This window comes from Paroedura picta, chromosome 8, assembly GCF_049243985.1.
Source record: "Paroedura picta isolate Pp20150507F chromosome 8, Ppicta_v3.0, whole genome shotgun sequence".
In the NCBI taxonomy this organism is placed as follows: Eukaryota; Metazoa; Chordata; class Lepidosauria; order Squamata; family Gekkonidae; genus Paroedura; species Paroedura picta.
Window position 1 is genome coordinate 80,397,790 of NC_135376.1, and position 26,854 is coordinate 80,424,643.

Here is a 26,854-nt window from a genome sequence, read left to right on the forward strand (position 1 = left end):
ACCACGCCATAGCATTTCCTGCCTTCCGTCATTTTAAAATTTGTATCTCATTTAGAAGTCTGCACAAAGTGAGAGGAAATCCTTTGAATTGCTATTTTGATGTTACTAATGGGGAAGAGGACAGAAAGGCCTGGAGGATTATTGTCCATGGGTCAGATATGACTTCACACCTAACAACAACAATGGGGAAGAGGCCTTGGCCGGGACAGCCCAGGCTAGCCCTTTCTCATCAGATCTCAAAACCTAAGCAGGGTCAGCCCCGGTTAGTATTTGGATGGGAGACCACCAAGGAAGTTGCAGGGTTGCTATGCAGAGGCAGGCAGTGGGAAACCACCTCTGAACATCTCTCGCCTTGAACACCCTGTAGGGTCACTGTAAATCAGCTGTGACTTGACGGGGAGCAGGACTGGGATGCCTGTATGGAAGCATCAACAAGCTGAATTCAGTGTAGCAAGTCTTCAGTAAACTATCTGCTTAATAGTTCCCCACGCATTTCGCTACACAGCACTTTGTCAAGGGATTCTACAAATTGACACGCATTAGTTTGATCTGTAATTAACTATAGTCTAAATATTTTTTTAACATGAGTCTGGAATGCCTACAGGCTTTGAATAGTGTTTGTGAAACTGTTCTCTTAAGCCACTATACTGGCTGTTAAAAAAATAGACTATAGGCTACAGAGCACTTCCTTAGTGGAACAGGGGAGGTGGTGGTGGGTTCTCCTTCTTTGAACGTTTTTAGGCAGAGGCCAGACAGAAAATCTGATTTTATGAACTTAGGCAGATTGTGAGTGGGTGAGCAGGAAGGGATGTGCCAATGTTTGTCTCTTGTGGCCCTTCCTTTTATGCCCAGGGAATTGATGATTGGGATGGCAGGTGAATTTCCTCCAACCCAGGATGGATTCTGGAGATTTTTGGTGGAGGGATCACTTTGGCATGAAATTGGGGGTCACTGTGGGTGGGCAGGTAGTTATGAGTTCCTGCATTGTACACGGAGTTGGGCTAGATGACCCTGGAGGTCCCTTCCAACTCTATGATTCTATGGTTCTAATAATGTCCTATCATGATTCATTTTAAATATGAGCAGTTCTCACATTCCAAAATCTCCTTCCCTCCACCATGGAGATTGCACTAACCAAGGTAAATTCCAAACGTTTTCAGGTAAACTTTAAGAAGAACTTCATGACAGCTGAAATGATTCCCCAGGAGGCAGTGGGCTCCCCTTCTTTGGAGGTTGCTAGATGGGTTTTCATACCCTGCTTTTCACTACCCAAAGGAGTCTCAGTGGCTTACAATCGCCTTCCCATCCTCTGCCCACAGCCTTTGAGGTAGATGGGGCTGAGAGAGCTCTGACAGAACTCCTCTGTGAGAACAGACATAAGAGGACTGTGGCTAGCCCAAGGTCATCCAGAGGGCTACATGTGGAGGAGAGGGGAATCAAACCCGGCTCTCCAGATTAAAAGCTGCTGCCCTCAACCATGGCACCAAGCTGGCTCTTCATAGACTAGCTGGCCATTGGCCATCAATGCTGATTCTATGACTCACTGTGAATTTAGGCTGATTGGGAGAGGGAGGGCAGGAATTGATGAGACAGTATGTGGCTCTTGTGGCCCTATCTGATATGCTCAGGGTAATGCTGATTGTCACGTCCTCCAGGCCAGGTTGGTCAGGGATCCTGGAGGTCCCCCCCTTCTTCTGGGAAGAGAGCAGGGGTCACTAGGGGAATAGGGGACAGTTGTGAATTTCCACATTGTGCAGGAGGTTGGACTCACTGACTCTTCCAGCCCTATGGTTTTGCTTCATACTCCAGTTAGATGCCATTTTCCTTTTATTCTCAATTGAAAAGCCCCACGTCAAAAATGAACACCTTTCTCCATTTTTACATACCTCAAATTACTTTGCTGACCCATGAAGCGTGCATACCTTGATTCCACCTTTAGCATAACAGAAGGACAGATGGCATTGACTCCAGGGCGAATGTTGCCAAAAGAAAAGGAATTAATGTGCATTTGTGATATCAAGGGAATGGCCCTGCCACACTCTTTGTATTCCAGCCCCCTCTCCTCTGGGGCAGGTTATGCTGACTAAATAGACATGCCAAGTTGCTAGAGATTCAGCAGTGCGGCCCATAATAATTAAGATGTCCTGTTTCATGCGATGTTCAGACCTATTTTTGATGTCCCCTTTTCCGTCTTGCTGAGAAGCCTTAATCTTGAGTTCTTTGAGGACTGCAGCATGACCCCAAGGAAATGGCTTTCAGCTTGTAGTTGACTTATGTTGACCCTGTGGGGTTTTCAAGGCAAGAGAGGAATGGAAGTAGTTTGCCACTGCTTGCTTCTGCATAGCAGTCCCTTTGACCGTTTATGCACTGGGACCTTCACTGCCCCAGCTCCTGTGCAGGAGCACAAATCGGGGGCGGATGAGGTTCACCGGGCCAAATGCTCCCCTGTGTGGGTGCAGGAAGAGGTGGGACAACCTGTCACGACTAAAACTCTAGCCTGCAGCCTGGAATGAAATCTCCAGTGCATAAATGATCATAGTGGTCTCCCATCCAAATACTAATCAGTGTTGACCCTGCTTACCTTCCAAGATATGATGAAATCTAGTTGACCTGGGCTATCCAGGTCATCCACAGCAAGTATCCATTAACATATCCTGGAAGAAATCCAGATCCCTTAGGATCCCTGGCCAAAGAGAGATCCCTGCTTCTGTAACAGTGGCTGTCAATGACAGGGCCATTCTGAGATCTTAACCAAACCAACATGCCCCCCCTACTGTTGTCACTGGCCCTACCAGCCTCCTTCCACTACAGCCCCAGTTAAGCAAGAGAAATCCACCATTCCCCACTGTTTAGCACTCAAAGTTGGCCAGTTTGGGATGGGGAACCCCTGGCAGCTTAAAAATAATAATGTGAAAGCTGGTAATCTAAGGTTAAAAGTGCCTGTGTCTCACAACTGAATGCTCCTTGGTGGACAGCACTGGTGTAGTAGCTGAACTTGGCTAAATTCTTCCAAGGTAGAGAATCCACTTTGCCGCAGAATAGACGTGGTTCTGTGAACAGCTGGGATTCTAAAACTGGATGCAAGGAAGCCATGAGAAATGTGCCCTGGCAAATAGCGCTGCCCTTTGGATTTATCCACCACTCTGCAATGCTTGTCCATTATTCTGGGAGCCAGTTGAGAATCTACCCAGGTATCCTGTTGCAATCAGAGATGACGTTTTCCTCCATTTTAAAGCTGAGACTTACACACTACTGAAAGGTACCCAACGTTTTGGGAAATGGCTCAACAGTCTGCATGCCTTGTTCTTGCTGGCTACCAGGGGTGGAAGAGCTGTTTCACTTCCTTTTTGAACCCTGAAGATTAAATTCAAAGGAGAGCCCACCACATCCTTAAGACGCCTGTCCCACGGAAGAACCCCTCGAGCTGTCCAGAAGTTCTGCCTAACAAGTTGAATTGGAGCCAATGTCAATTCCTTCCCAATATTTAAAAACAACAACACTAGGGTTTAGGAAAACCCTTTTCTACAAATGTGGGAAGGCAAAGGTGTTTCACTGACGGGGGCAATTAATTTGAGTGGAACCATAATTTCAAGCCCAGATCGATACCACCCATCTGTGCTAATCCTCAGCCCTCTTCCTTTTCAGTGAACTGCTGTCCTTGCTTTGAAGAAGGGCAAAAACCGCAGGATCCAGCTAAATGTCAGCTTCCCCATCATGGGGCTCAAGGAAGAATGGTGTTTTGTGCGCATGGAAGCCAGCCTAGTCAAAGCAGCTGGCATTCAATCGGCTCCTAACATCCCTCCTCCTTTAAATCATTGGAGACAGTAGCTGTAAAGCCATTTAGAGTAATTGTTTTCTTTGGCAGAATTAAGTGAGGTTCAGGCTGGGAGTGAAAAATACATTCTCAAAACGCATTAGAATTTTCTTCTGCTCTGTTTCAAAGGGGCAATGAGGGTTGAAACTCAACTGATCTGAAACAGGTCACTCACTAATTTTCAGGAGAGTGGAATATAGAATTCCAACACATTTGGAGGGTTTGGTGAATCCATGCTGGCACAAAAGGATAACAGCTACTTGGCAAAGACTGTATTGAGAATGGAGGAGAGTTATTAGTTGATGCATTAACCTTCCCTTTGAAATGCTCATTTCCACATGGGGAGCTGATTTGCTGATCAAATATGAATTGAGTAAGTGTTTTGTTCCTGTGCCTCACAGATCTAATTGTTATTTTATTGTTGTGGAAACCTGATCCCATCCATCACCCCCACTCCTTAGATAGTCTTTCTGTTACAGTCATGAGTTTATACCAGAATGTACTTCTCCAAGGATCACAAGGACCTATTGGCTAATGTCTATCTCAGGCTTTCTCAAACAGGGTTTTGTGAAACCCTGGGCTTTCTTGACAAATGGGTGGGAGTTCATTAATCTTTAAAATGTTTTTAAATGTGTTAAACATTTATTGAGTGATATGACATACATGGTCCTGTCAACCCACCCATCCCTCCCAAAATGGCCAGTTATGGGGCTGGAGGAATGGGAGGGGAGGGGCTCTGGGTGAGCATGTCCACAACTGCACTTCTCAACCATATTCTGCATGATTGTGCCACTTCTGGGGTCTCTTGAAGCCTGAAGAATGATTCAGGGGTTTCTCAATGGTAAAAAAGTTGAGAAAGGCTGGTCTATAAAATCACCGATTATAAGCAAAATCTATGCATTGTTTGGCTACATTTTTTTAAAGTTATATCTTTAGGTGATAATCAAAAACTCCACAATGGTAATCACTCACTTGAAACAAGCAAGGAGAGTCAAGTCACAAAGCATCCCTTCCTCACCCAAGCAGTGTGCTGCCCTATTGTAGATCCAGTTTCCAATTGCCTGGTGAACTGTGCCTCTCTCCTACCTAAGGGGAAGGGCATATCTTCCTGGAGGAGGTCCATGCATCACCATCTCATATAAGTTGGATGGTGGAAAGTGCCCTCAAGCCAAGCTGACTTATGGTGACCCCACAGGGTTTTCAAGGCAAGAGATACTCAGAGGCAGCTTGCCATTGCCTGCCTCTGTGTTGCAAGCCTGGACTTCAGCCTCCCATCCAACTGGTCATTGGGGCTGACCCGGCTTAGCTTAGATCTGACAAGATTGGGCTAGCCTGGGCCATCTGGGTCAGGGCCCTATGAGATAATCCTTCCCACATTTCCATCCCTTAGAGGCAAAATGAGCAGATTCGCATTGAATACAGCACATACTGTTGCTGTGGGGATAAGCATCAAACAAATGTTTTCCGGAAGAGACACATGGCAAATGTTTTCCAGAGGAGACACACTGCTACTTTAGCCCCCTTTGTGCATGGGTCCTTCTGTCTCTCTGGTTCAGGGTATCCAAAGGTGCAGAAGATTGATTGATTGATTGATTGATTGGCTGGCTGGCTGGCTGGCTTCCACATCTTACTTCTGCATCCACTTCTCTGAAGGAGCATGCCACCACTTCTGGGGTTCCCCGTAGCCCGAAAAATATTTCAGGGGTTCATCCACAGTCAAAACTTTGCAAAAGTCTGACTTAAAGGATGGTTGGATCCACCCCAGTAACTTATCTGTTGGTTATAATTGTAACCATGCTAAGAACATAAGAAAAGCCCTGCTGGATCAGACCATGGATCCTCAATGTACAGGCACACATCTGTTTGAAAGAAACAGCCGGTACTTGGATATCTTGCACATTCAGCTGTACATGTGCTGAATATAATGTGAGAATCATTCAATGCCTGTATAAAGGAAAATGAAGCATGCACTGTACTCACAGATACACAGTGTAACTTCAGAACATGTTTCTTATGTGTCCAAAATTATGACTCTCATTCCCCCACACGTTCCTTTTGGTTTTCCATGGGCATTATTGTAATTGCTGAGAGTTTTCCCATGAACAGAACAGGTCAGCGTTCCGAAAGCCGGCATTCAACAAGTAGTTTGAGACCAGCTTCCCAATTATTTTTATTTCTAGACCTCAGGTGTGTCACCCTGCTATTCCCTGCAAGTGTCTGCAGTTTTGGATCTCCACGAAAGGAACGGAAAGAGCCACAAAGATGCCTATCCTAGAGAAAGCCATGGAGAAGGAGAAGAAGAAAGAGAGCCTCAGCCAAGAGGAGATGGTAAGTGTTTCTGGAAGACGGGGCAAGAGGAGGATGTTGGATAAGGCTTGGTCTCTAAGGCACCTTAGAGACCAACAGGACTGTTGAGGCATCAACCTTAGAGAGACAAAACTTCCTCTTTTCTATCTTGGTGGTGGGAAGTGTCATCAAGTCACAGTAGACTTATGGTGACCCTATAGGTGGTTTTCCATTACTTGCCTTCGCATCATGACCCTGGTCTTTGGAAGTCTCCAATCGAAATCCTACCTGGGGATGATCCTGCTTAGCTTCTGAGTGTTAACAAGATCAGGCCAGGGTTTCATTGTATTTTAAATATATTTATATTAGAAGATCCTTCTTGCATCTTGAAGGAAATGTAAGAGAAGACGCAATTTATTAAAGGAAAAATTACCACCCGTTGGAAGTCAAGGCCTTCTCTAGTGTTGTTTCTTTGTCCACCATTGCAGTAAGATTTCAGCATGAAATCAGCCTAAATCTAAGTCTTCATATCCCCAATTGAACCTGAGCATCATCAGTGAATCAGATGATGCTTTGGTGGATCCATATAACAACCAAGGGAAAGCCGATTGTGACGCTCAACAAAATCGCTGTAAAATTCACTCTGGTTTCTGCTGGTCGTCTATCCACCTTTCAATACTTTATGCTGGCAAACCAAAGCCAAAATACCATGTTGGTCTTTGAGAGGAGAAGATACTGGCAGCGTTACCCTCATCTCAGTTCTATTTCAATAAACTTTGATTTCAATAAACTTCAACAAGGTTCACTCTGCTTAAGGCAGCACTGTGCATTGTGTATCTACTTGTTATTCGGAGTGCTCTTGTTATAGTTTCTGCCTTTGCCACAGTGGGTTTGCCACAAGGGGATACACACCAGGTAGAAGGGCACATGGGACAGGATCTCTGGGCCTTTTGCTGCTTATACTGGAAGGAGAATTTCACAGATGCAAAGCCCCTAATAGCTTCAGCACCATGGTGAGAGAAGATAAAACCTTGCAAGATACATTTGCCTCCATGGAACAGTTACTAACACAGTGATCCTACCCCAGGGGCCAGATCTCATGCACTTACATCTAAACATTAATCCTCATTTTAAATTGACCGCTGTTACAAAATGCCAATCGTTACCCAGTTTCTGATCACCCATGATCTTTTCAATTAGGTACTGCCCAAACTGCCAGTCCCGCCGCTACAACAGACACTGCAAATGTATCTCCAGTGCATGAAACATCTCGTACCTGAAGAACAATACACAAGGACAAAAGGGATTGTGGAGAAGTTTGGAGCTGCCGAAGGGCCAGGAGAGATTCTGCAACAAAAGCTTCTAGAGAGACGGGAGAAAATGGAGAACTGGGTAAGCACCTTGTCCTAAAGAATCTCATCATACTTATGCAAAAATAGTTAAATGCAGAGACATGAAGCTGCTTTATACTGAATCAGACTGTTGGTCCCTCAGAGTCGGAGCACTCCAGGGTCTTTGGCAGAGGTCTTTCACATCACCTACAACCTTGTCCTTTTAGCTGGTGACACTGGGAATTGAACCTGGAACCTTCTACACGCAGGGCCCCTATCCGGTCTATCTATGTTCAAGCTTGTCTTCTGCTTCTCAACCCTCAAAATTCATAGAGCAGATGTAATGTCACGGAATGTGTACAAATATTCTAATTATGGAATAAAACCATGCTGTGTTGTTTCAACAAGATAATCAGTTATATCAGTTATCAGTTATACATGTTACAGACTGTTTTATGTATCGTTCTCTGTTATGATGTAAACCGCCCTGAGCCTCCGGGGAGGGCGGCATATAAGTATGATAAATAAATAAATAAATAAATAAATAAATAAATAAATAAATAAGTAAATAAGTAAATAAGTAAATAAGTAAATAAATAAATAAATAAATAAATGAATGAATGAATGAATGAATGAATGAATGAATGAATGAATGAATGAATGAATGAATGAAAGGTTAGCAAGGAAATACCTTGCTTTAGGAGCCAGGTGTTGCCCTTGTGGCAAGGAAAGACAAGAGATGCTATTAGTGAGAAGACTGGGAGGATGGGAGGAGGAAGATGGGAGAAGAAAGCCCAGTGGCGAGGCAATGAGCAAATAGAAGTACAATAAGCAGCAGTGAGAACTGGAAGGAAAGATGAGAAGAAGAGGCAAAGCCTTGAGGGAAGGAGGCAGAAGCTCAGGATAGATGTTAGCACGTTTCGGAAGCTGCAGGACTATGAAGAAGAGAGTTCAGATTCAGGGAAGAGAAGATGTTGGAAAGAGAGCTGAATTTCACCTATGGTTTTCAGCCAAACAGACATATCTTTGGCAGCAGACATCTAGTTGTGGCCATCTGTATTTATGGCCCCCCTTTCTTGTTGAGACTCAAGGTAGACCACACTATGTAAATTTGATGGGTTTTGATGTGGTTGCAATTACTTGATCACAAAACATCCATCTCAGGAAGTCATAAACCCAGCCATGTCAAGACTGTTGGAAGAGTATAATTGTAGTTCACCATGGTTTGTAATGGCAAAACAAGCATTATTCTGCAGCAGTAGCAAATATGGCTACTGTTCCTCCTGTTATAGGAAGAGAAAATAGCCACTGTATTATGAAATGTGGAAGATATAACAGACTCCAATATATCAGGATAGACCCACCCTCAGATGATTAGACTAACAGCTCAATTGTAAACAGAGTTATACCTTTCTAAGCCCTGTTGACAATGTTCAGGACCGTATGGCAAATCAGGCCTCTGACTTTGGCCAAGGATCTGTTCTACCATGTTTCTAGAAACATGGTTAAAATTAGAGCCATTCCTGACATACTCCATTGTACATAGAGGAGCTTCATGAATCAGGGAAGCCAGACTTCTTTTCCCTAAAGAATGTTGCAGGAGAAATTGGTTCGATCTACCCAGACCAAGGATAGCTATCCATTTCTAAATGAGTTTTGTTGGCCAGTGCTTATCATGACAGGAATGACAGCTAATCAATGTCACTGGAACAGTAGACTCGTCACCAAATGTCACATTGCCAGCAAAAAGCTATGGGGAGATTTTTGATTTAATATATGTTGGGAGGCTGATGGTCCCAATCAGATGGGATTAGGACTTCCTAATATTTGTTTGTTTGTTACCAGCCTTTGCTATTCAATTTTCTGAGAAATAAGCTAAAAGACTACCCCACCCCAAAATCATTTTATTCTTTCTTTTTATTTTTAATGGAACCTCAGAAATGTTGGTAAAAATCCATCATGCAACAACCATTTTGGAAAACCAGTGATATCTACATCCCAATTCAGATTAATTTTTAAATCCCCCTCAAAATTTACACTGTTGTTTTTCTGTCAGGGTTGCTTTTCTTTTTTTTTTTTTAATGTTAACATCCTCTTAAGCACAAAATATTATTGTTGACTGTCTCTGACAGAGGGATGAAAGATTCGTAATGATGTACAACAGCATGGTGAAGGTTTTTCTTTTTTTTTCTGCCACCAAAATGCTCTGTCCGCTATAGTGAGGCCTCAAACGGATGATGTAATCCAGAAAGATTCTAATTTAGAACTGGGCTCTTGCCTGAATGAAGCTTTCGCCCTCTCTGGCTCTAGGGAATCGGGGAGGGGGGACTTTTGTTCTCCGCGTCTGTTCCAACGAATCTCAAAGGAGTTTTATTTTAGCAGATGCCTAAATTCCAAACTGTTGGCGCGTGTAAAACAAGCACAGACGCATCTCCAGTCATCTGGCGATGTGGTCATCCATGCCCTTGTCTTCATAGGTTTTAGACTACTGGCTAGACGACATGTACCTTAACAACCGGTTGGCTCTCCCGGTCAATTCCAGTCCGGCCATCATCTTTGCTCACCAGCATTTCCAAGATGTGAATGACCAACTGAGGTAAGGTGTCTTTGGGGCACATGCTGACAAACCATGACCCTTCTGTATTGCATTGTGGCCCGGTGGTAATGTAAGGCACGTGAAGGAATGGTTTTCCCAAGTCACTAGGCAAGGAAGTGAAACAATATTAGCAGATGTGGATGCTGCACAAAGGCAGAATCAAATGACCAACCTTGCTTAGGGGCTGTGGGTAGGGATGCCAGCCTCCGGGGGGACCTGGGGATCCCCTGGAATTACAGTTCATCTCCAGAAAAGAGGGATTGGTTCCCCTGGAGAAAGTGGCTGCTTTGGATGGTGGATTCTATGGCACTATACCCCACTGAGGTCCCCGTCCTCCCCAGGTTCCACCTCCAAATCTCCAAATCTGGCAGCCCAAGCCCCCATACCCTGCTGGTAGCCAGGGGTGGGGGACCTGGCAACCCTAGCTTGTGGCCTGAAAGGTTCTGGAAAGGCCAGGCCTGATCTGGTTTTCTACAAGATGAGAGGGTACATCAGGTGTTTGGGCCCCATGCCATGAAGGACTTTCAAGGTCAAAACAAGCATCTTCCATTGAGCATAGTAAGTTATCAGCAGTCAGTGCTGTCTTGCCTCTACCGTTGTTTGTGAATGTGTCCAAACATTTGGGGGCAAGCTGACAAGGGAAGAGTACTTAAAGTGAGCCTGGAAATCCCAGACGATGGTGAGGCCTGCACTTGTTCACGTGGGTTTGTGTATCTCAGTCTGAATATCTAAAAAGAAATCTGAACTCATTAATGATAGCATCCGCAGATAGGCTATACAGAAGGCGGGGTCATCCAGGAGCAACAGAGTTAGAATTATACCAAATCTGGAATGGAGTTGAGTCAGTTCTACTGTCCCATCTGATAAAAGTGTGTGAAAGCAGAATACATACATATTAATAGTTTCCACACAAAATAGGTTATTGACAGGTGGGAAGAAGGGACAAAAGCAGACCTGCTGGGCTTCTGTGAGACAGGGTGCTGGACTAGATGGACTACTTGTTTGATCCATCAGGGCTCTTCTTATGCTGTTATGCAATAAGGGGGTGGGATCAATTCAGGAGATATCCAAGTGCTTCCTCTTGTCCTTTCCTCCTTGAGTGCATCAGAATATGATATTCATAAAACTGGACGATCCTATGCCCTATCATGTGGAAACTTGAGGTTGAAGGTCATGCCTCACCACGGAAAACACATTCCACGCATGTGCTGTCTTATAGGACATGAAATAAAAATATTACTAGAAAGTGGATTGTTTATGAAGTCTCTCACCCGACAAACTCTCTTCAGGGAGATGGTTCCTTAAGGGAATAGCTTCTGTTTTGCTGTGGCTACACCTCACTGAACTGTAGCGGAGCCCGACTCGTCACCTGCTGTGGAGCGAGATGTTTAGATCCCAAAGGGCAGGGTCCCTGAATTTGGTTTTGAGCTCTGCTGGTACAGATGAGAAGGAAGAGGAGACAGATACAGACTTCTGGGAGAAGATGTCCAGAATTTGAAGCCTTGGGCCATGTAGACAATGCCTGTGCAAATAATGAACATCAGAATCAGTTTGGAGAGCTAGTGAAACAAACGACATTTCATTTCTCACAACCTTTAGATATTTTAATAGACCATAGGGCAGGCCAATCCCTAAGAAGATCCCTCCTGGATCAGACCGGTGGCCCATCTAATTCAGCATCCCATTTCACACAGTGACCAAGTTCCTCTGGAGCACCAACAACAGGGCACAGAGGTCAAGGACTTCTCCTGATAAGAACATAAGAGCCCTCCTGGATCAGACCACCAGTCCATCAAGTCCAGCATCCCATCACACACAATGGCCCATCAGCTCCTCTGGCTGGCCAGCAACAGGATATAGAGGCTGAAGCCTTCCCCGAGGTTCGCTCTTGGCTCTGGGATTCGGAGGATTAGCAGCTCTGAGGGTGGAGGTTCCCCTCAATCACTATGGCTAGTATATAACATATAAACTGTGTTTAAGGTTTCACAGTTGCTCTGACCGCTATGGTTTGTTAGCAACAAAATATCTCTTCCTAGGGCCAGGATGTTTGTTTGTTTGTTTGTCTGTTTGTTTATAATCCACTTTCCTCACTGTGAATAAAGGTGATGACAGCATGTAAGCGAATGCCATTGGTAGGGGGAGACCTGTAATCAGCAATGTAATAAGACTAGGATTATAAGCAATCTGAAACAAAGCATATGTATTAAATATGATAAATTAAAGAATGCCATGAGGCAGTGGCCTAGTGATCTATGCTAGTCTAGATGGACTTTGGCCAGATCCAGCAACCTCTTGCACTTATCTCTGTGCAAGATTGTAGCCAAGAATCTGCTTCTCTTTTGACCGGGAACATTCCCTGACTATTGTTCCATCTATGTCCTTACACTGCTTTAAAAAAAATGCTAACATCTGAATTATGATCAGAATTACAGTATTTGCTGGCGTATAAGACTACTTTTTCCCCTTGAAAAACATGCCTCCAAGTGGGGGGGTCGTCCTATATGCCGATTGCACTTCAGTTGGGATAGACATAGCTGCCCATAGTGGCCCATAGTACTGTAATGTAATGTAATAAATTCTATATTTTGAGTGGAAATGCTGGGGGGTCATCTTATACGCCCAGTCGTCTTATACGCCGGCAAATACGGTGCTCTGTTTTCCATGGACAGTGTACAGACAGTACTAAAAATATACCCTACATTGCCTAATTTAAACATTGAAATGAATACCTATTTCCTCTCATTAACTGAATAGCTTCAGTGTGATCACTATTTGCTAGGAAACTATGTTTTGCATCTCTCCAGGGAGGGGAAGGAAACTGTGTGGGCATATAGGAGCTTGCTTCAAAAATGGGGGGATAGGACACAATTCTTGTGAGGAAAACAAACCACGTTTTTTCGTCTCCTGCCACTTAGATTTCATGAAAAACGGTGGTTTGCTGGGAACTGGAAAAGCCTTCAATATCTGAGCCAGCCATGAGGGGATGAGGGGAGGACCACATGAGAAATAAATGTGGCATATAATACCGGAGAGGCTGACAGCAACTTAACCAAGTAGTGGTTGCTTACATACAAACATCAGAGTGTGTTTATTCCTTTATATTTATAATCTGCTTTGCTAACATTGGACTCAAGGCAGATTATGCAGGGTGAGTCAATGTAATCGACAGATGGGACATTCAGTAAAGAATGTAGTAGGGCTAGGGTCGTGGAGCAAGCCAGGTCTAAAAAAAGATGGGCATGGCTCAGTGGAAGAGCATCTGCTTGGCATAGCCAAGTTTGATCCCTGGCATCTCCAGTAAGAAGGACCAGGGAGTTGATGATATAAAAGCCCTCAGCCTGAGACTGTCAAGAGGTGATGCCAAGTCTGAGCAGACAATGCTGACTGTAGACCAGTCTGCAGACATTGGATAATGCAGTTTGAATGCACTTTAGAAGATGAGGTTCCTGTTTTGCATAGAATCATAGAATCATAGAGTTGGAAGGGGCCATACAGGCCATCTAGTCCAACCCCCTGCTCAACGCAGGATTAGCCCTAAGCATCCTAAAGCATCCAAGAAAAGTGTGTATCCAACCTTTGCTTGAAGACCTCCAGTGAGGGGGCGCTCACCACCTCCCTAGGCAGCCTATTCCACTGCTGAACTACTCTGACTGTGAAAAACTTTTCCCTGATATCTAGCCTATATCATTGTACTTGAAGTTTAAACCCATTACTGCGTGTCCTCTCCTCTGCAGCCAGCAGAAACAGCATCCTGCCCTCCTCCAAGTGACAACCTTTCAAATACTTAAAGAGGGCTATCATGTCCCCTCTCAACCTCCTTTTCTCCAGGCTGAACATTCCCAAATCCCTCAACCTATCTTCATAGGGCTTGGTCCCTTGGCCCCAGATCATCTTCGTCGCTCTCCTCTGTACCCTTTCAATTTTATCAACGTCCTTCTTGAAGTGAGGCCTCCAGAACTGCACACAGTACTCCAGGTGTGGTCTGACCAGTGCCGTATACAATGGGACTATGACATCTTGTGATTTTGATGTGATGCCTCTGTTGATACAGCCCAAAATGGCATTTGCCTTTTTTACCGCTGCATCACACTGCCTGCTCATGTTTAGTTTACAATCCACAAGTACCCCAAGGTCTCGTTCACACACAGTGCTACCTAGAAGCGTATCCCCCATCCAGTAGGCATGCTTTTCATTTTTCTGACCCAGATGCAGAACTTTACACTTATCTTTATTAAATTGCATCTTGTTCTCATTTGCTCATTTTTCCATTGTGTTCAGATCTCGTTGAACTCTGTCTCTATCTTCCGGAGTATTTGCCAGTCCTCCCAATTTGGTGTCATCTGCAAACTTGATGAGTAGTCCCTCCACCCCCTCATCTAGATCATTAATAAATATGTTAAAATGTACCGGGCCGAGCACCGAACCCTGAGGTACCCCGCTACTCACCTCTCTCCAGTCTGATGAAACACCATTGACAACAACTCTTTGAGTGCGGTTCTCTAACCAATTCCCTATCCACCTAACGATCTGAAAATCCAGATTGCAGTCCTTCAACTTATCCATCAGAACATCATGGGGAACCTTGTCAAAAGCTTTACTAAAATCCAAGTAAATGACATCAACCAAATTTCCCCGATCCAGCAAACCTGTTACTTGGTCAAAAAAGGAAACTAGGTTGGTCTGGCAGGACCTGTTGGAGACAAATCCATGCTGACTTCCTTGGATCACCAAATTGTCCTCCAGATGTTTGCAGATCGCTCCCTTTAATATCTGCTCCATTATCTTACCCACAACAGAGGTCAGACTCACTGGTCTGTAGTTTCCCGGGTCATCCTTCCTCCCTTTTTTGAAGATCGGAATAACGTTTGCTCTTTTCCAGTCCTCCGGGACATCTCCAGTCCTTAAAGAGGTTCCAAAGATGATGGACAAGGGCTGTGCAAGTTCTCTGGAAAGTTCTTTGAGTACTCTCGGGTGCATTTCATCTGGACCAGGGGATTTGAACTCATCCAGTGCAGCTAAATGCCTCTCGACAACCTCTCTATCCATGTTAACCTGCCACACAGACACTATCCTTTGGCTACAGCCATCTCTAGATGTGCCTAAACACTTTGACCTGTGGGAAAAAACAGATGTAAAATAGGCACTAAGCCTTTCTGCTTTCTCTGCATCTTTCGTTAGAGTTTGTCCATCCGCACCCAACAGCGGGCCTATTGCCTCCTTTACTTTACGTTTGCTCCTCACGTAACTGAAAAATCTTTTCTTGTTACAATGGGCTTCCCTGGCCAATCTTAGCTCACTCTCAGCTTTGGCCTTTCTGATGATTGATCTACAGTGCCTAGTAACCTGTAGGTACTCTTCTTTAGAGCTCTGTCCTTCCCTCCATTTCCTGAACATTTTCCTTTTCTTTCTTAGTTCCTCTTGAAGTTCTCTGTTCATCCAAATAGGCTTCTTAGAGCTCCTGCAGTGTTTCCGTATTTCTGGAATAGTCATTGATTGAGCATGCAATAGCTCTTGTTTGAGTAGTGCCCACCCTTCACATGCTCCCTTCCCTTCCAGCATTCTCGTCCATGGTATGACACTCATCATGTCTCTGAGTTTATTAAAGTTTGCCCTACGAAAATCCAACATCCGCGTCTGGCTACAAGCTTCCTTGGCTCCCCATCTCAAAAGGAATTCTATGAGGACATGGTCACTTCCCCCTAGGGTCCCCACCTCCTTCACCTCATCTACCAACTCTTGCCTGTTGGTCAGTATTAAGTGCAGTATGGCTGAACCTCTTGTGGGTTCATCTACCATTTGATAAATGAAATTGTCAGCCAGGCAGGTCAGAAACTTGCATGACTGAGGACGCTTCGCAGAGTTAGTTTCCCAGCACACATCTGGGAAATTGAAGTCACCCATGATGACAAGGTCCTGCCGTTTGGATATTTTCTCAAGCTGCTCACAAAGTGCAGCATCCACATCCTCTCGTAGGTCAGGCGGTCGGTAGCAGACACCAACCACCACACTGTTTGTTTTCCCCTCGCTTATTTTCACCCAGATGCTTTCCACATGGGGAAAGCCAGCTGCAAAAGCACATTGAAAGTGTATTATCCAGTGTGTGTGGAATGGGCAAAAGGACCGATGATCTGATTCAGCATAAGCCAGCTTCATGTGTGTGACTTTCAGAATCGGGGCAATGCATACCTATGAACACGAGACATTAAAAGATGCAAAATTCCACAGTAGGATCCTTGTTTCAACAAGTGGCACACAGACCCCAGTCCCTAATAATCTTTCTAAGTAACTCTGTAGATCACTTAGTACAGTATAAGGCTATTGCCTGCATCAACACGCGTTCTGCTTAATTTGTGGAAATTCATGAGAGTGGGAGTCTTTGTGACCTCTGCAGGTAGGCTGTTCCACAAGGCAGGAACCACAATGGAGAAGGTACATGTATGGGCAGCTATGGATATTGCCCAGTTGTAAGTCAACACTTGCAGAAGTCTTGCAGATATGAGATATTGCAGAGGTGAAGGCCTTGCAGAGATGAGGGCTCAAAGCAATGAAGGGCTTTGCATGTGATAACTGGAATTTACCCAAATGGCAGACTGGGGTGTTCTTAGTGATGGCAATTGATAGCAGAGTTAGAAGTATTGTCTGCTGGGGAATGCATTACAGTCGGACAGGATGCAGGAAATAGAAAGAGGGAGATTTGGATTGGGCATAGGTTGCCTCAACCTGAATGGCCCAGTTAGCCCAACATCAAATCTCAGAAGCTAAGCAAGGTTGGGAGAACACCAAGGATGTCTAGTGGTGCTCCGTGGAGCCAATGGCAAAGCACCTCTGAACATCTCTTGGTCTGAGAACCTTATAAGGTTGCTATAATTCACCTGCAACTTGATTATACTTTCTATAAAACCTGTCCTGGATAGCCCAGACTAGTCCAATCTTACCAGGTCTTTAAAGCTAAGCAAGGATGGCCCTGGTTAGTAATTGGATGGGAGACCACCAGGGAAGACAAGGGTCGTGATGCAGGGGAAGCCAATGGCAGCCTTTGTTCCTCTCTTGCCTTGAAAAGCCTTCAGGGTCTCCATATGTTGGCTGCAACTTGGCAGAGAATTCCACCCCCACCCCCCAGGTTGCCTTCCTGTCCGATGCCTATTTAAGTTCTACAATAAACCTAGTATGCAACTTCAGTCGTGCTCAATTGCTTGATACCACAGTCACATGCACATTGCTACTACTTGGTAAAAAGCCCTTTATGCGAGAGCCCTGGTACTATTAATGACAGTAGAGAACCATGAAAGTATAGTATAAAAAGTACAGTTTCGATGACTTGCAGGTTTGCCGCCAACCTCATTTCCGGAGTCCTTGATTATAAAGCTCTGCTGGACAGGTAAGCACCTTGTTTCTCGTGCATAGCATGAATCTGCATTTCATTCAGAGCATACAGCCAGCCTGATTGTTTCAGAAGCCGTTTTAAGGCCATGTTTACACCCCAGAAGGAAATCCATCTTGAACTGGTTTGTCATTGCCTGTGTTGAGTAATTTTGAGAACGATCTCGGTAGGGCTCAAGCCTTGAATCTCCTAACATGAATATTCCATGGAGTGTTTTCAAGGCCAGGCTTGAGTCCTGGAAGGACCTGAGAAAATAATAAAGAATAGCTCTACTTGCTAAATTCATGTGATTTCCTTTAACTGCTGCAACTTGCAAACCACTGGGGAATTGGGCTGGAGATTCTGAGAACTCCTATCTATGCAGGAGAACACAGGTCTTTGTGGTCCCCTTGCAGTCCTGCCTTCAGTCTGAACAACCATTCTGTACATTCCAGCCCTTGACATTCATGCTACCAGTTCGTTATGCCATATTTTTACATGGCCATCTCCGTTCACATTGGATAATGCACCTTCAATGTGCTTTTGCAACTGGAGTTTCCTGTGCCTTTTGGAAATGGAGCCTGGTTGGTCTTCTAATGCAGGCTTCTTCAACAAGGGTTTCATGGAACCCTGGGTCACTTGACAGCCCTGGAAGGGTTTCCTGAATGGGTGGGAGTAAATTCATTTATTTTATATTTTTAAATTTGTCAAACATTTATCAGGTAATATGGCCAAAATGGCCAGTGATGGGCCTGGAGGGGGTGCGAAGGAGAAGGGCCCCAGGTGGGCATGTAAACAGCTATGCCTCTCAAGCATATTCTGCATGATCACGCCTCTTCTGGGGTTTCTCAAAGCCTGAAGAAAGTTTCAGGGGCTTCTCAATGGTGAAAAAATTGAGAAAGGCTGGTCTAACATATGGGAACACCAAATTATTAATCCCCAAATATATGGATCACAAAAGGCAGATTCCATTGCAACCAAGATACAGAAGCCTGTGAGAAACTATCCACAAAAGACGTTTAATTTCTCTTTAATTAATTAATTGTATTTACATCCCACTCTCCCCAAAGGCTCAAGGCGGTTTACATGAAACAGAAACAATACGGATAACTCAGTTTAACAATAATACAGTGATAACAGCAACATAGTAGTAGAATAATATGGAGAACATTAGAATAAAAGCATACTGATAGCCCAGTGGGTTGGGTGGAACTGCAGTGGGTGCCCTAGAAGGGAGGCTCAGGGGAGGGCCCGTGACTGTATGGCTGGCAAACAGCTACAAATTTGGGCTAAGGTGTTTTTTTACATGAAATGAATAACTCATGTTAATTTTTTGGTATCCGTTTAGAATTGCCCAGAGTTGAGAACTGTGCATTGTATTAGAAATTTCCCCTCCCCTCTCAGTTAGATACTTCAAAGCTATGCTGCAAAACCCAGGCCTGCACTGTCACCAAAGGCAGATAACCTTTCCCTGGGACCCTTTCAGCACATGCCAATCTAAATCCTTCCTGGTGTCTTGATGGATGGCAGGTGGGTGGGAATGAAACCTCCATGTCCGTCTTTGTTTTGCATGCACTGCTGTTTGCATTTTTGACACCCATCCACTGGATGCAAATAGAACGGCATAATGAAGTTATATCGGCATGTCAAGAATCCTGTATTCCAGCCTGGGTCTGGTCATCCATCTATTTCCCTCTACTGTAATCTCATTGTAGGATGATTCTATTTGAGTTGTATCTAACCTAATTGTCAACTGAACAAAGGACAGATTAGATTTCTTTTCCCTCTGTCTACCTCTCTGTCTCTCTCCTCCCTCTTGCTTTGTCCCTCTTCTTCTGTCCCTCCAGCCACGCTGTACCTGTTGACTATGCGCGTGGACAGCTGTCTGGTCATCCTCTCTGTATGAAGCAATACTATGGACTCTTTTCTTCCTATCGTCTTCCAGGACATGCCAAAGATACCCTTGTGGCTCAGAAAAACAATATCATGCCCGAACCGGAACATATGATTGTCGCTTGTAATAATCAGGTGGGTGGAGCATAGAACTTTGCTCTGTCTTTCAGCACAGCCATTTCCCACTTTGATCCTGTGTTGCTCTTGAGTGGACCAAACAGGTCTTTGTGATGAAAGTGGTAGTGGTGTGTGTGTGTGAATTCCTTTCAAAAGTGAAAAGGATGAATAAGGGATCTACTCTTTGCAGCAGTCGTGTCTATACGTGTACAGTCTCTAAATTTGAATGATTGCCACAGACCTTTCAACGCCTGAGCAAAGTAGCCCTCGTGCCAATTGAACCTGTGAGTTCTCCTTCAGGACCACTTAGGATCAGGATCGCAGTGCACACAGAGAGTCCTTCCCCCATGCCGTTTTCCCCAGGACTGTTTCATCTTGGGAACAGGAATAGAGAGGAAGGCTGAAGCCCTTTCTCCATGTGCCCTTGCCCTTGCCTGCCTCTGCATAGCAACCCCAGATGTCCTTGGTGGGCTCCCATCCAAGTACTCACCTGGATGACCTTGCTTAGCTTCCAAGTTCTGATGAGATCAGGCTAGTTGGACCACCCAAGTGAAGGCAAATCAGCCTTACTCACCTAAAATATAAATATAATAAATAAAACCCTTTTTTGGCCTTCTGCCTGGTATACCATTACTAAGTTCCTCTTATGCTAGGGGATAGTTTCATGGGGAAGAGAGACTGCTGACTTCCTCAGCCTGAAATGGAAAGCCTTGCATTGCCAGAGTCTGCTGAGAATCTGAACTGGGCCCCAGTCCCTGTAAAGCAGGCAGAAGCTCAAGGGAATTGTAGTCCAGGTACACCTGGAGAGCCACAGTTTGGCCACCACTGCTCTAAAGCAGTGGTCCCCAACCACTGGTGCGGTGACCGGTTCCGGTCCGTGGATCAGTCTGTACCGGGCCGCAGCTCCTCCTCATCCTCCTCCCCGGCTGTTGCCTTGAGGCAACAGAGTGCCCTGCCACTCTGCTGCTGGCTCACCTTTGGTGTTCTCCAGTGGCCGCCATGGCTGGGGCTCCCCCTCGGCAGCTGCTGCTGGCAGCACCCCCCAGCGGGTGGCGGGAAGTCAGGGGCACCAGCAGGAAAGCAAGTTGAGCAGGGGCTCAGGCAGCAGCGAAGTCCCTCAGCAAAAGACTACCCTTCCCGGGTCTCAGTAAAATTCTCAAGCGTTGACGGGTCCCTGGTGATAAAAAGGTTGGGGACCACTGCTCTAAAGCATCCATGAAAAGTATTTGTCACTGGCAGTCTTCAGGCAGCAGCTAGACAGATACTTCTTTACTGCCTGCATGGCCCCTTCCAACTCTAGGGCCTAGTCTGCACATACAGGATAATGCACTTTCAATGTGCTTTGGCAGCTGGATTTTCCTGTGCAGAACAGGAAAATCTACTTCTAAAGTGCATTGAAAGTGCATTATCTATTGTGTGCAGACTAGGCCCAGGATTCTATGGTTAACTCAGAAGGTTAATTGGTGGTCCCTTAGTTGATGACCTCTCTCCTCACTTGTGCTGATTCCTCTGCAGTTTTTTGTTTTGGATGTTGTCATTAATTTCCGCCGTCTCAGTGAGGGGGATCTGTTTACCCAATTGCGAAAGATAGTCAAAATGGCTGAGAATGAAGAGGAGAGACTGCCCCCAATTGGTCTCCTGACGTCTGATGGAAGGACAGAGTGGGCAGAAGCCCGGAAGATCCTTGTTGAAGGTAAGCAAATATCATGGGTTCCAAAATCTGTCTGGTTTATCTCCATTACTTTCCCCTGTTTCAAAATGAGCTTTCTGAATTTCAGTTCCAAAGTTTTAGATTCAAGTCCAGTAGCACCTTAATGGCCAACCAGACTTTCAGGGTATAAGATTTCACAAAGGAAGCTTGGGCTCTCAAAAGCATATTCCTCACAAAATCTTGTTGGCCTCTAAGGTTATTCTGGACTCAGATGTAGCCCTTCTGCTGCATACCAAATCGGCTAACCTGAAATTCAGTTCAAAACTGATTCAGTCCAATTTTTTTTATCAACTCTTGGCGTCAAAACACATATAAAATTCAGATCACAACAGAAACATTTGAAGCATACTATATAACTAAAACAAAAGTCTGGAATTCTTCTAACAAAGCCTTTGGCCCAAAAATGTATACCTAGTTGGCAGAACAGTGTCATAAGGTGATGGCCAGAAAAATGAACCTGTATCCATTGATACAGTAATAGTTTATTATAGAAATAACAATTACATCATGATTGTCATAATGATTCTCTGAGCAACACAGGCCAAATCAACATCCTAGCTATACAGAACTTATGCATAGACTTTTGATTTGTCTTCTCCAGTCACATTCTCTCTCCTTAATTTTTTTTGAAGGTTCAGATGTGATGCATCTGGACAAAAATAGAGATGACAGGAGACATCTATTGGTGAAATTCCATGCGTTCTTTCCTTTAAGTATTTGGTTCGTGTGATGTGTTTTTTCCCCCAGTCAAGTTAACAGAACCTTCAGGGAACTGAAGAAATCAGGGAAACAGACTGGGGGAAAGGGCTCAACAAGCCCTTCCTACATTACTATCCTTATCCAATTAGCAATCCCCAACCCACCTCCACAGCTGGTAAAAGGAGAGAAAATACTGAGGGCCTTTTCGCACGGGGATCTTTGTTGCAAATTGTTTGCGGAATGAAAAATCGCCATTTAAAATAGTGGAATTCGTCGTTATGCATACCTGCCTTTGTAGTGGAATCAGTTGCGTTTTTTAGCGTTTCCCACAGGCTTCCGGTCTCGGCAGAAATCGCTAGAAAGGAAGCGCTATTGCCAAGCTCGTCCCGCCCCTGGCCGTCAAGCAGCCAATGGGCAGCCGTTAGCATGCTCCCAAACAGCCCCTTTCCCTTTAAGAAAGGGTTTTTTTTAAAAAAAAAAACAGACCCATAGCAACGAATCTAGGTAGATTCGTTGCAACGGAGAGACCCATCCAGCTGCCTAATGTGAGCTGTCGTTTGATTGTATGATCGTTGGCTCGAGTGATAAAAAAAAATCCCCCCCCCTCTCACGGGCCCGATTTTCGGCTGAATTAATGTGTAAAAAATAAAGGGACTTTATTTCAGCAAACGGGCTTTTCTGTGGTTTGTGCTTAGTGACTAAAGGTAAAGGACTGAAGCCAGGGAAGCCTCTAAACAGAAAGAGGCTCGCTGGTGCGTTTATCCCCGCTCGCTCGGAGAAAAAAAAATGGCGATCGCTTCGCCGGAAGTTTGGAGGACAGGCTCAGGAAGAGGGACTTTGAAGAACCCGCAACAATGGTAACGCACAGGTCTTTAGCGCTAGTGTTGCAGATTGGTTGCAGGAGTGTATCGCTATCCGGAGGGTGAATCCACTTTTCTGGATTCCCCTGAAAGCGCTACAACGAAGCGCTTTTTGCTGATTGGTTTCAGGAGTGTTGCAGATTGTCTGCGACGTCGTGCGTTAAGGCAAATTAGTAGCGTTTTCAATTAGCAACCATTGTGCTATTTTGAAGCCGTGCGAAATGGCCCTGAGACACACTGGAGGTCTGATTATGAATTTCCTGCATCGGGTCTTTTTAGATGTCCTTGGTTAATATGTCATGTCCTTGTTCTACAATAATCCAGATCTTTTATTGTTTTTTTAAAATCTGTAATGCCAATAAATGTATGATTGATTGATTGATTGATTGATTGATTGATTGATTGATTGATTGATTGAAAATATAATGAATAAGAAATATAGCCCCCCAAGATCTGTCTTTCTCCTCTGGTAACCAGAATGGGTTGGTCTTGAGATACGGGTTCCCCTTGATGGGCCACAGTCAGCCTTCTGAACCTGTTTCTCTCCTGCCCTCATCTAAGGATCCGGCATGAGCTCCACAGTTAGGAGTCACCAGCCATCAGTGCTGACTGAAGCCAGAAGCTGCTGGTCATAAGCACCCTATTTCTATAGGGCAAGGGTGGCCAAACTGTGACTCTTTGGATGTCCTACATGAGCCCCTGCCAGCACATGCAGACCCACAGTATGGCCACCCCTGAATAGAGCATCCACTAGGCATGGATAACAAAAACAGCACCTATTTTTCTTAGTTCCCCAAATTATGATTTCCCCCTTTAATACGGTAGCCCAGTGGCTCTGACATTTATACAGTGAGCACAGAGCTCAGAGCGTTTTGCATATAACCGAAGAAGGTAAACCCGATTTGCTATTTCACACCTTGTTGACTTTGGGTCCTCCACACCCGCCTGAGGCAGCCTGTCCTTGGATCAGAATGCAAAACGGAGTCCGCTGCTTTCTTTTAATGAATGACGCCATGTTGCTGACCCAGCAAGAGAAATGTCAAAGAGGTTCGTTCTGTCATGCAAGGCTGCTTGTGTGACTGAAGGGTCAGCAGCCCAATAATAATGCAAAGATCTGAATCCTGGATTTCAGGGCTGTGAAAAAACTAGAGGCCCGACTCGAGCTCTCTGTGGCTTCCTTGGGAGCATGAGAATGTCCATAATGTACAGCCTCTCCCAGTTCTCTGCAAACAGCTGCCCTTTTCCCACAAGTCCCTTAGCCCAGCCTCGCTCCTCCTTCCCTTCTTCCCAAGCCAGGACCTTCTGTATGCCAAGCCGATGCTCTACCACGGAGCCACAGCTCCGTCCCATCCAGGACTCCTTTACACTCCTCTGCTTGCTTTATATTACTAATAAACACTTTTCCAAATATTGATGTATGTGTCTGAGCATAGTTTATACAAACCTGGGCTTTCTTTTTTAAGCAACATATATACTTTCACTTCTCACCAGTGTACAACGCTTGAAAACGAATCGATTTCAAATAACAACATATATTGTCTTGGAGTCTCTCAGCCTCTAGAGCAGGGGTGGGCAAACTGTGGTTCTCCAGATGTCCATGGATGGCAATTCGCATGAGCCCCTGGGACTAACAGGAATCGTCATCCGTGGACATCTGGAGAGCCACAGTTTGGCCACCCCTGCTCTAGACCCAACAGGGCGAGAACTCATTGTACCAAACTGGCTGTTCCATCCTCCAGATTCGACTAACCGAGACTCATTTGATATGATCGAGCGGAGCTTGTGCTTAGTCTGCCTCGATAGCCCAAGCGGAGAGGAACCCAGTGACACCAACAGGGCTTTGCAACTTCTGCACGGAGGAGGTTATCATAAAAACGGGGCCAATCGATGGTATGATAAGCCCATGCAGGTAAGAAGAAATCTCACATTGCCTGTCTGATCAGTACCAAAGGGCCCAAATGTCACCTTCCCAAATGTCAATAGGAAGCCAGCAGTTGTGGGGCAGAAAGGTTAAAAAGAGTTATTTAATTCCTAAGGCAGCCCCCCCCCCCCCATTGAAACCTTTCCTGGGACCCACCAAGTATTGTAAGAAAGTGGAAGGGTTAGGTGAGGCTTTTGTTCAGCAGAACTTTGGATTGGCCACTGGCGATTGGGTTGATGTTGCTTTGGTGGCAGCTGCCCCCTATAGCACAAGGATCTTCAGTGTGTCATCTGATGGTAAGCTACAACAGCCATTTTGTGGCTGGCTCCCCTCTGTGGCAGCCATTTTGCGGCTGTGCTCACCGCTTTCTGTCAGAATTGCAAATGCGTCTGCAGGGTCAAAAGGGTTGGGGACTCCTGAGGTGTTTCCAAAAACTAGTCTCGCTCAAAGGATAAACTGCATATAAGTTAGCCAAAACAGCTGCTTTTGTGGAACTCCCCACACCTACCCCCACATTCCTCCCCACACTCACCAGGACCAGGAAGGACGTCTCAACGTGCCAACGCCATCTGAAAGTGAAATTGGCATGCTGGAATTTCAGGGGATGACGCTCTAGTCTTGGGACAAAACTCTATGATTTGAGGCCAATTTTTTACCATAGATTTTCCCCAAAAGCCAGAGTATCACCCTTGACACCTCTGACATGCCAATGTCACCTATAGGTAATGTCAACACACCGGATGCTCTTCTGGGTTGGGGTAAATGCAGGGAGCAGCTCCCAGAGAGTGATCCCTTGTTGACTGATACCTTTCCTGCTAGGGATGCCAACCTGCAGGTGGGCCTGGGGATTCCTGGGAGCTGTTAATCTCCAGACTTCAGAAATCAGCTTCCCTGGAGAAAATGGATGCTTTGGACGGGGGGAGGGGTTCTATGGCATTGTACCCACTGAGATCCATGTCCTCCCCAGACTCCACCCTCAAATCTCCAGAAGTTTCCCAGCCTGGATCCAGCCACCCTCCCTCTCCCCCCAATCCCTCTCCAGGAGCCAGGAAGACCCGACAATCCAATTTCCTGTTCATTCAAGAAAGGATAGACGCATACATATCTTCCTATTTTTGATTCACAACAACCCTGTTAAGTAGACTGCTTTGAAGGAGCTTAGCTAAATGGGGATGTAAGTCCTTGGCTCCTTCATTCAAGGCCTCCATGTTGGTTCTCCACACCCAATCTAATGCCATCCCTTTCTTGATATGGAGGGAAAAAAAGAAAGAAAGACACTTGGAAGGACAGGAGGAAGAAATTCTTTTTTAAAAAATGGACTGGGCCATCATCTTCTATGCCAAGATTTTGCATCGGCGAGTTCTATCTCCTGCCTAGATGCTTTGAGTCAATGTCAGGCTCAGCAAGGGGTGGCAAAATGTCCTTCACCCCCGTCTGTAATTTTCACCCCAGCATATAATTTCCTCCACAATTATGAGAGTCGGCTCAACTCGCCTACTGTGCATGGCAGGCAGAAATACATATATTCATATCCAATTAAAGGAAATAGAAAATGTTAAGCGAAGGAACCCAACACAGGAAAGAGAAAAACGGCATTCTTTCCCCCCCCCCTCCCCCTCTATCCCATTATTTTCTTGATTGTGGAAATAGCAAGCTTAATAACTTTATATTAATACCTGGTAGAACACTTCAGCTTTTTAAAATTCTTTTAACGCACATTCTTGGTGGAATGGCAATTCTAATACCAGGGTCGTTTCATTGGATATCGCTCTGCCGGCTTTCGGTACATTTGTTTTTCTTGTTCTTGCCGTTCATTTAATATTCTATTTAGAATGTCATATTTTTGGAAAGTCTGCATCCGCATTCTCTGGCCCAGAGACGGTAACTCGCCGCAGTTATGTAATGCAAAACACAACAGATGGGGGTGCGCATCTGATTGTGCTTTTTGAGGCTGATGGGAGCTGTGGTCCCCGGGCGAATTTGATACAGCCAGTGGGCGCCACCGTGAATGCTTTGCATCCAAATCTCACAAGCCACATTCAAAAGAAGATCCACAACCAAGGCGTACTAATGGTTCCTGATATAGCAGGTGCAAACAGGAGTCTCCTGGCACCTTAAAGACTAACAAGGCTTTATTTTGGTGCACGCTTTCTTAGGCTAGAGCCCTCTTCCTCATACACAATGAACTGAATTTGCATCTAGAGGGCTGTTCCACAGGGGGACCTCCTTTTATACAGGCCGGTTTGTTTGTGACCTGCCTTGCCAA

General features: G+C 45.1%; 1 protein-coding gene across 1 annotated transcript in view; it reads left to right on the top strand.

The window, feature by feature from the left end:
• The window catches only part of CHAT (choline O-acetyltransferase), a 57,417-nt gene that overhangs the window by 5,818 nt on the left and 24,745 nt on the right, over positions 1-26,854 (top strand). Inside the window, exons 2-8 of the mRNA XM_077350560.1 lie at positions 5,995-6,142; positions 7,301-7,492; positions 9,909-10,027; positions 17,352-17,405; positions 19,235-19,415; positions 20,913-21,090; positions 24,407-24,576. Of these exons, the coding sequence (XP_077206675.1) occupies positions 6,077-6,142; positions 7,301-7,492; positions 9,909-10,027; positions 17,352-17,405; positions 19,235-19,415; positions 20,913-21,090; positions 24,407-24,576 (960 nt within the window). The 5' untranslated portion in view covers positions 5,995-6,076. The remainder of the gene's footprint in view (positions 1-5,994; positions 6,143-7,300; positions 7,493-9,908; positions 10,028-17,351; positions 17,406-19,234; positions 19,416-20,912; positions 21,091-24,406; positions 24,577-26,854) is intronic.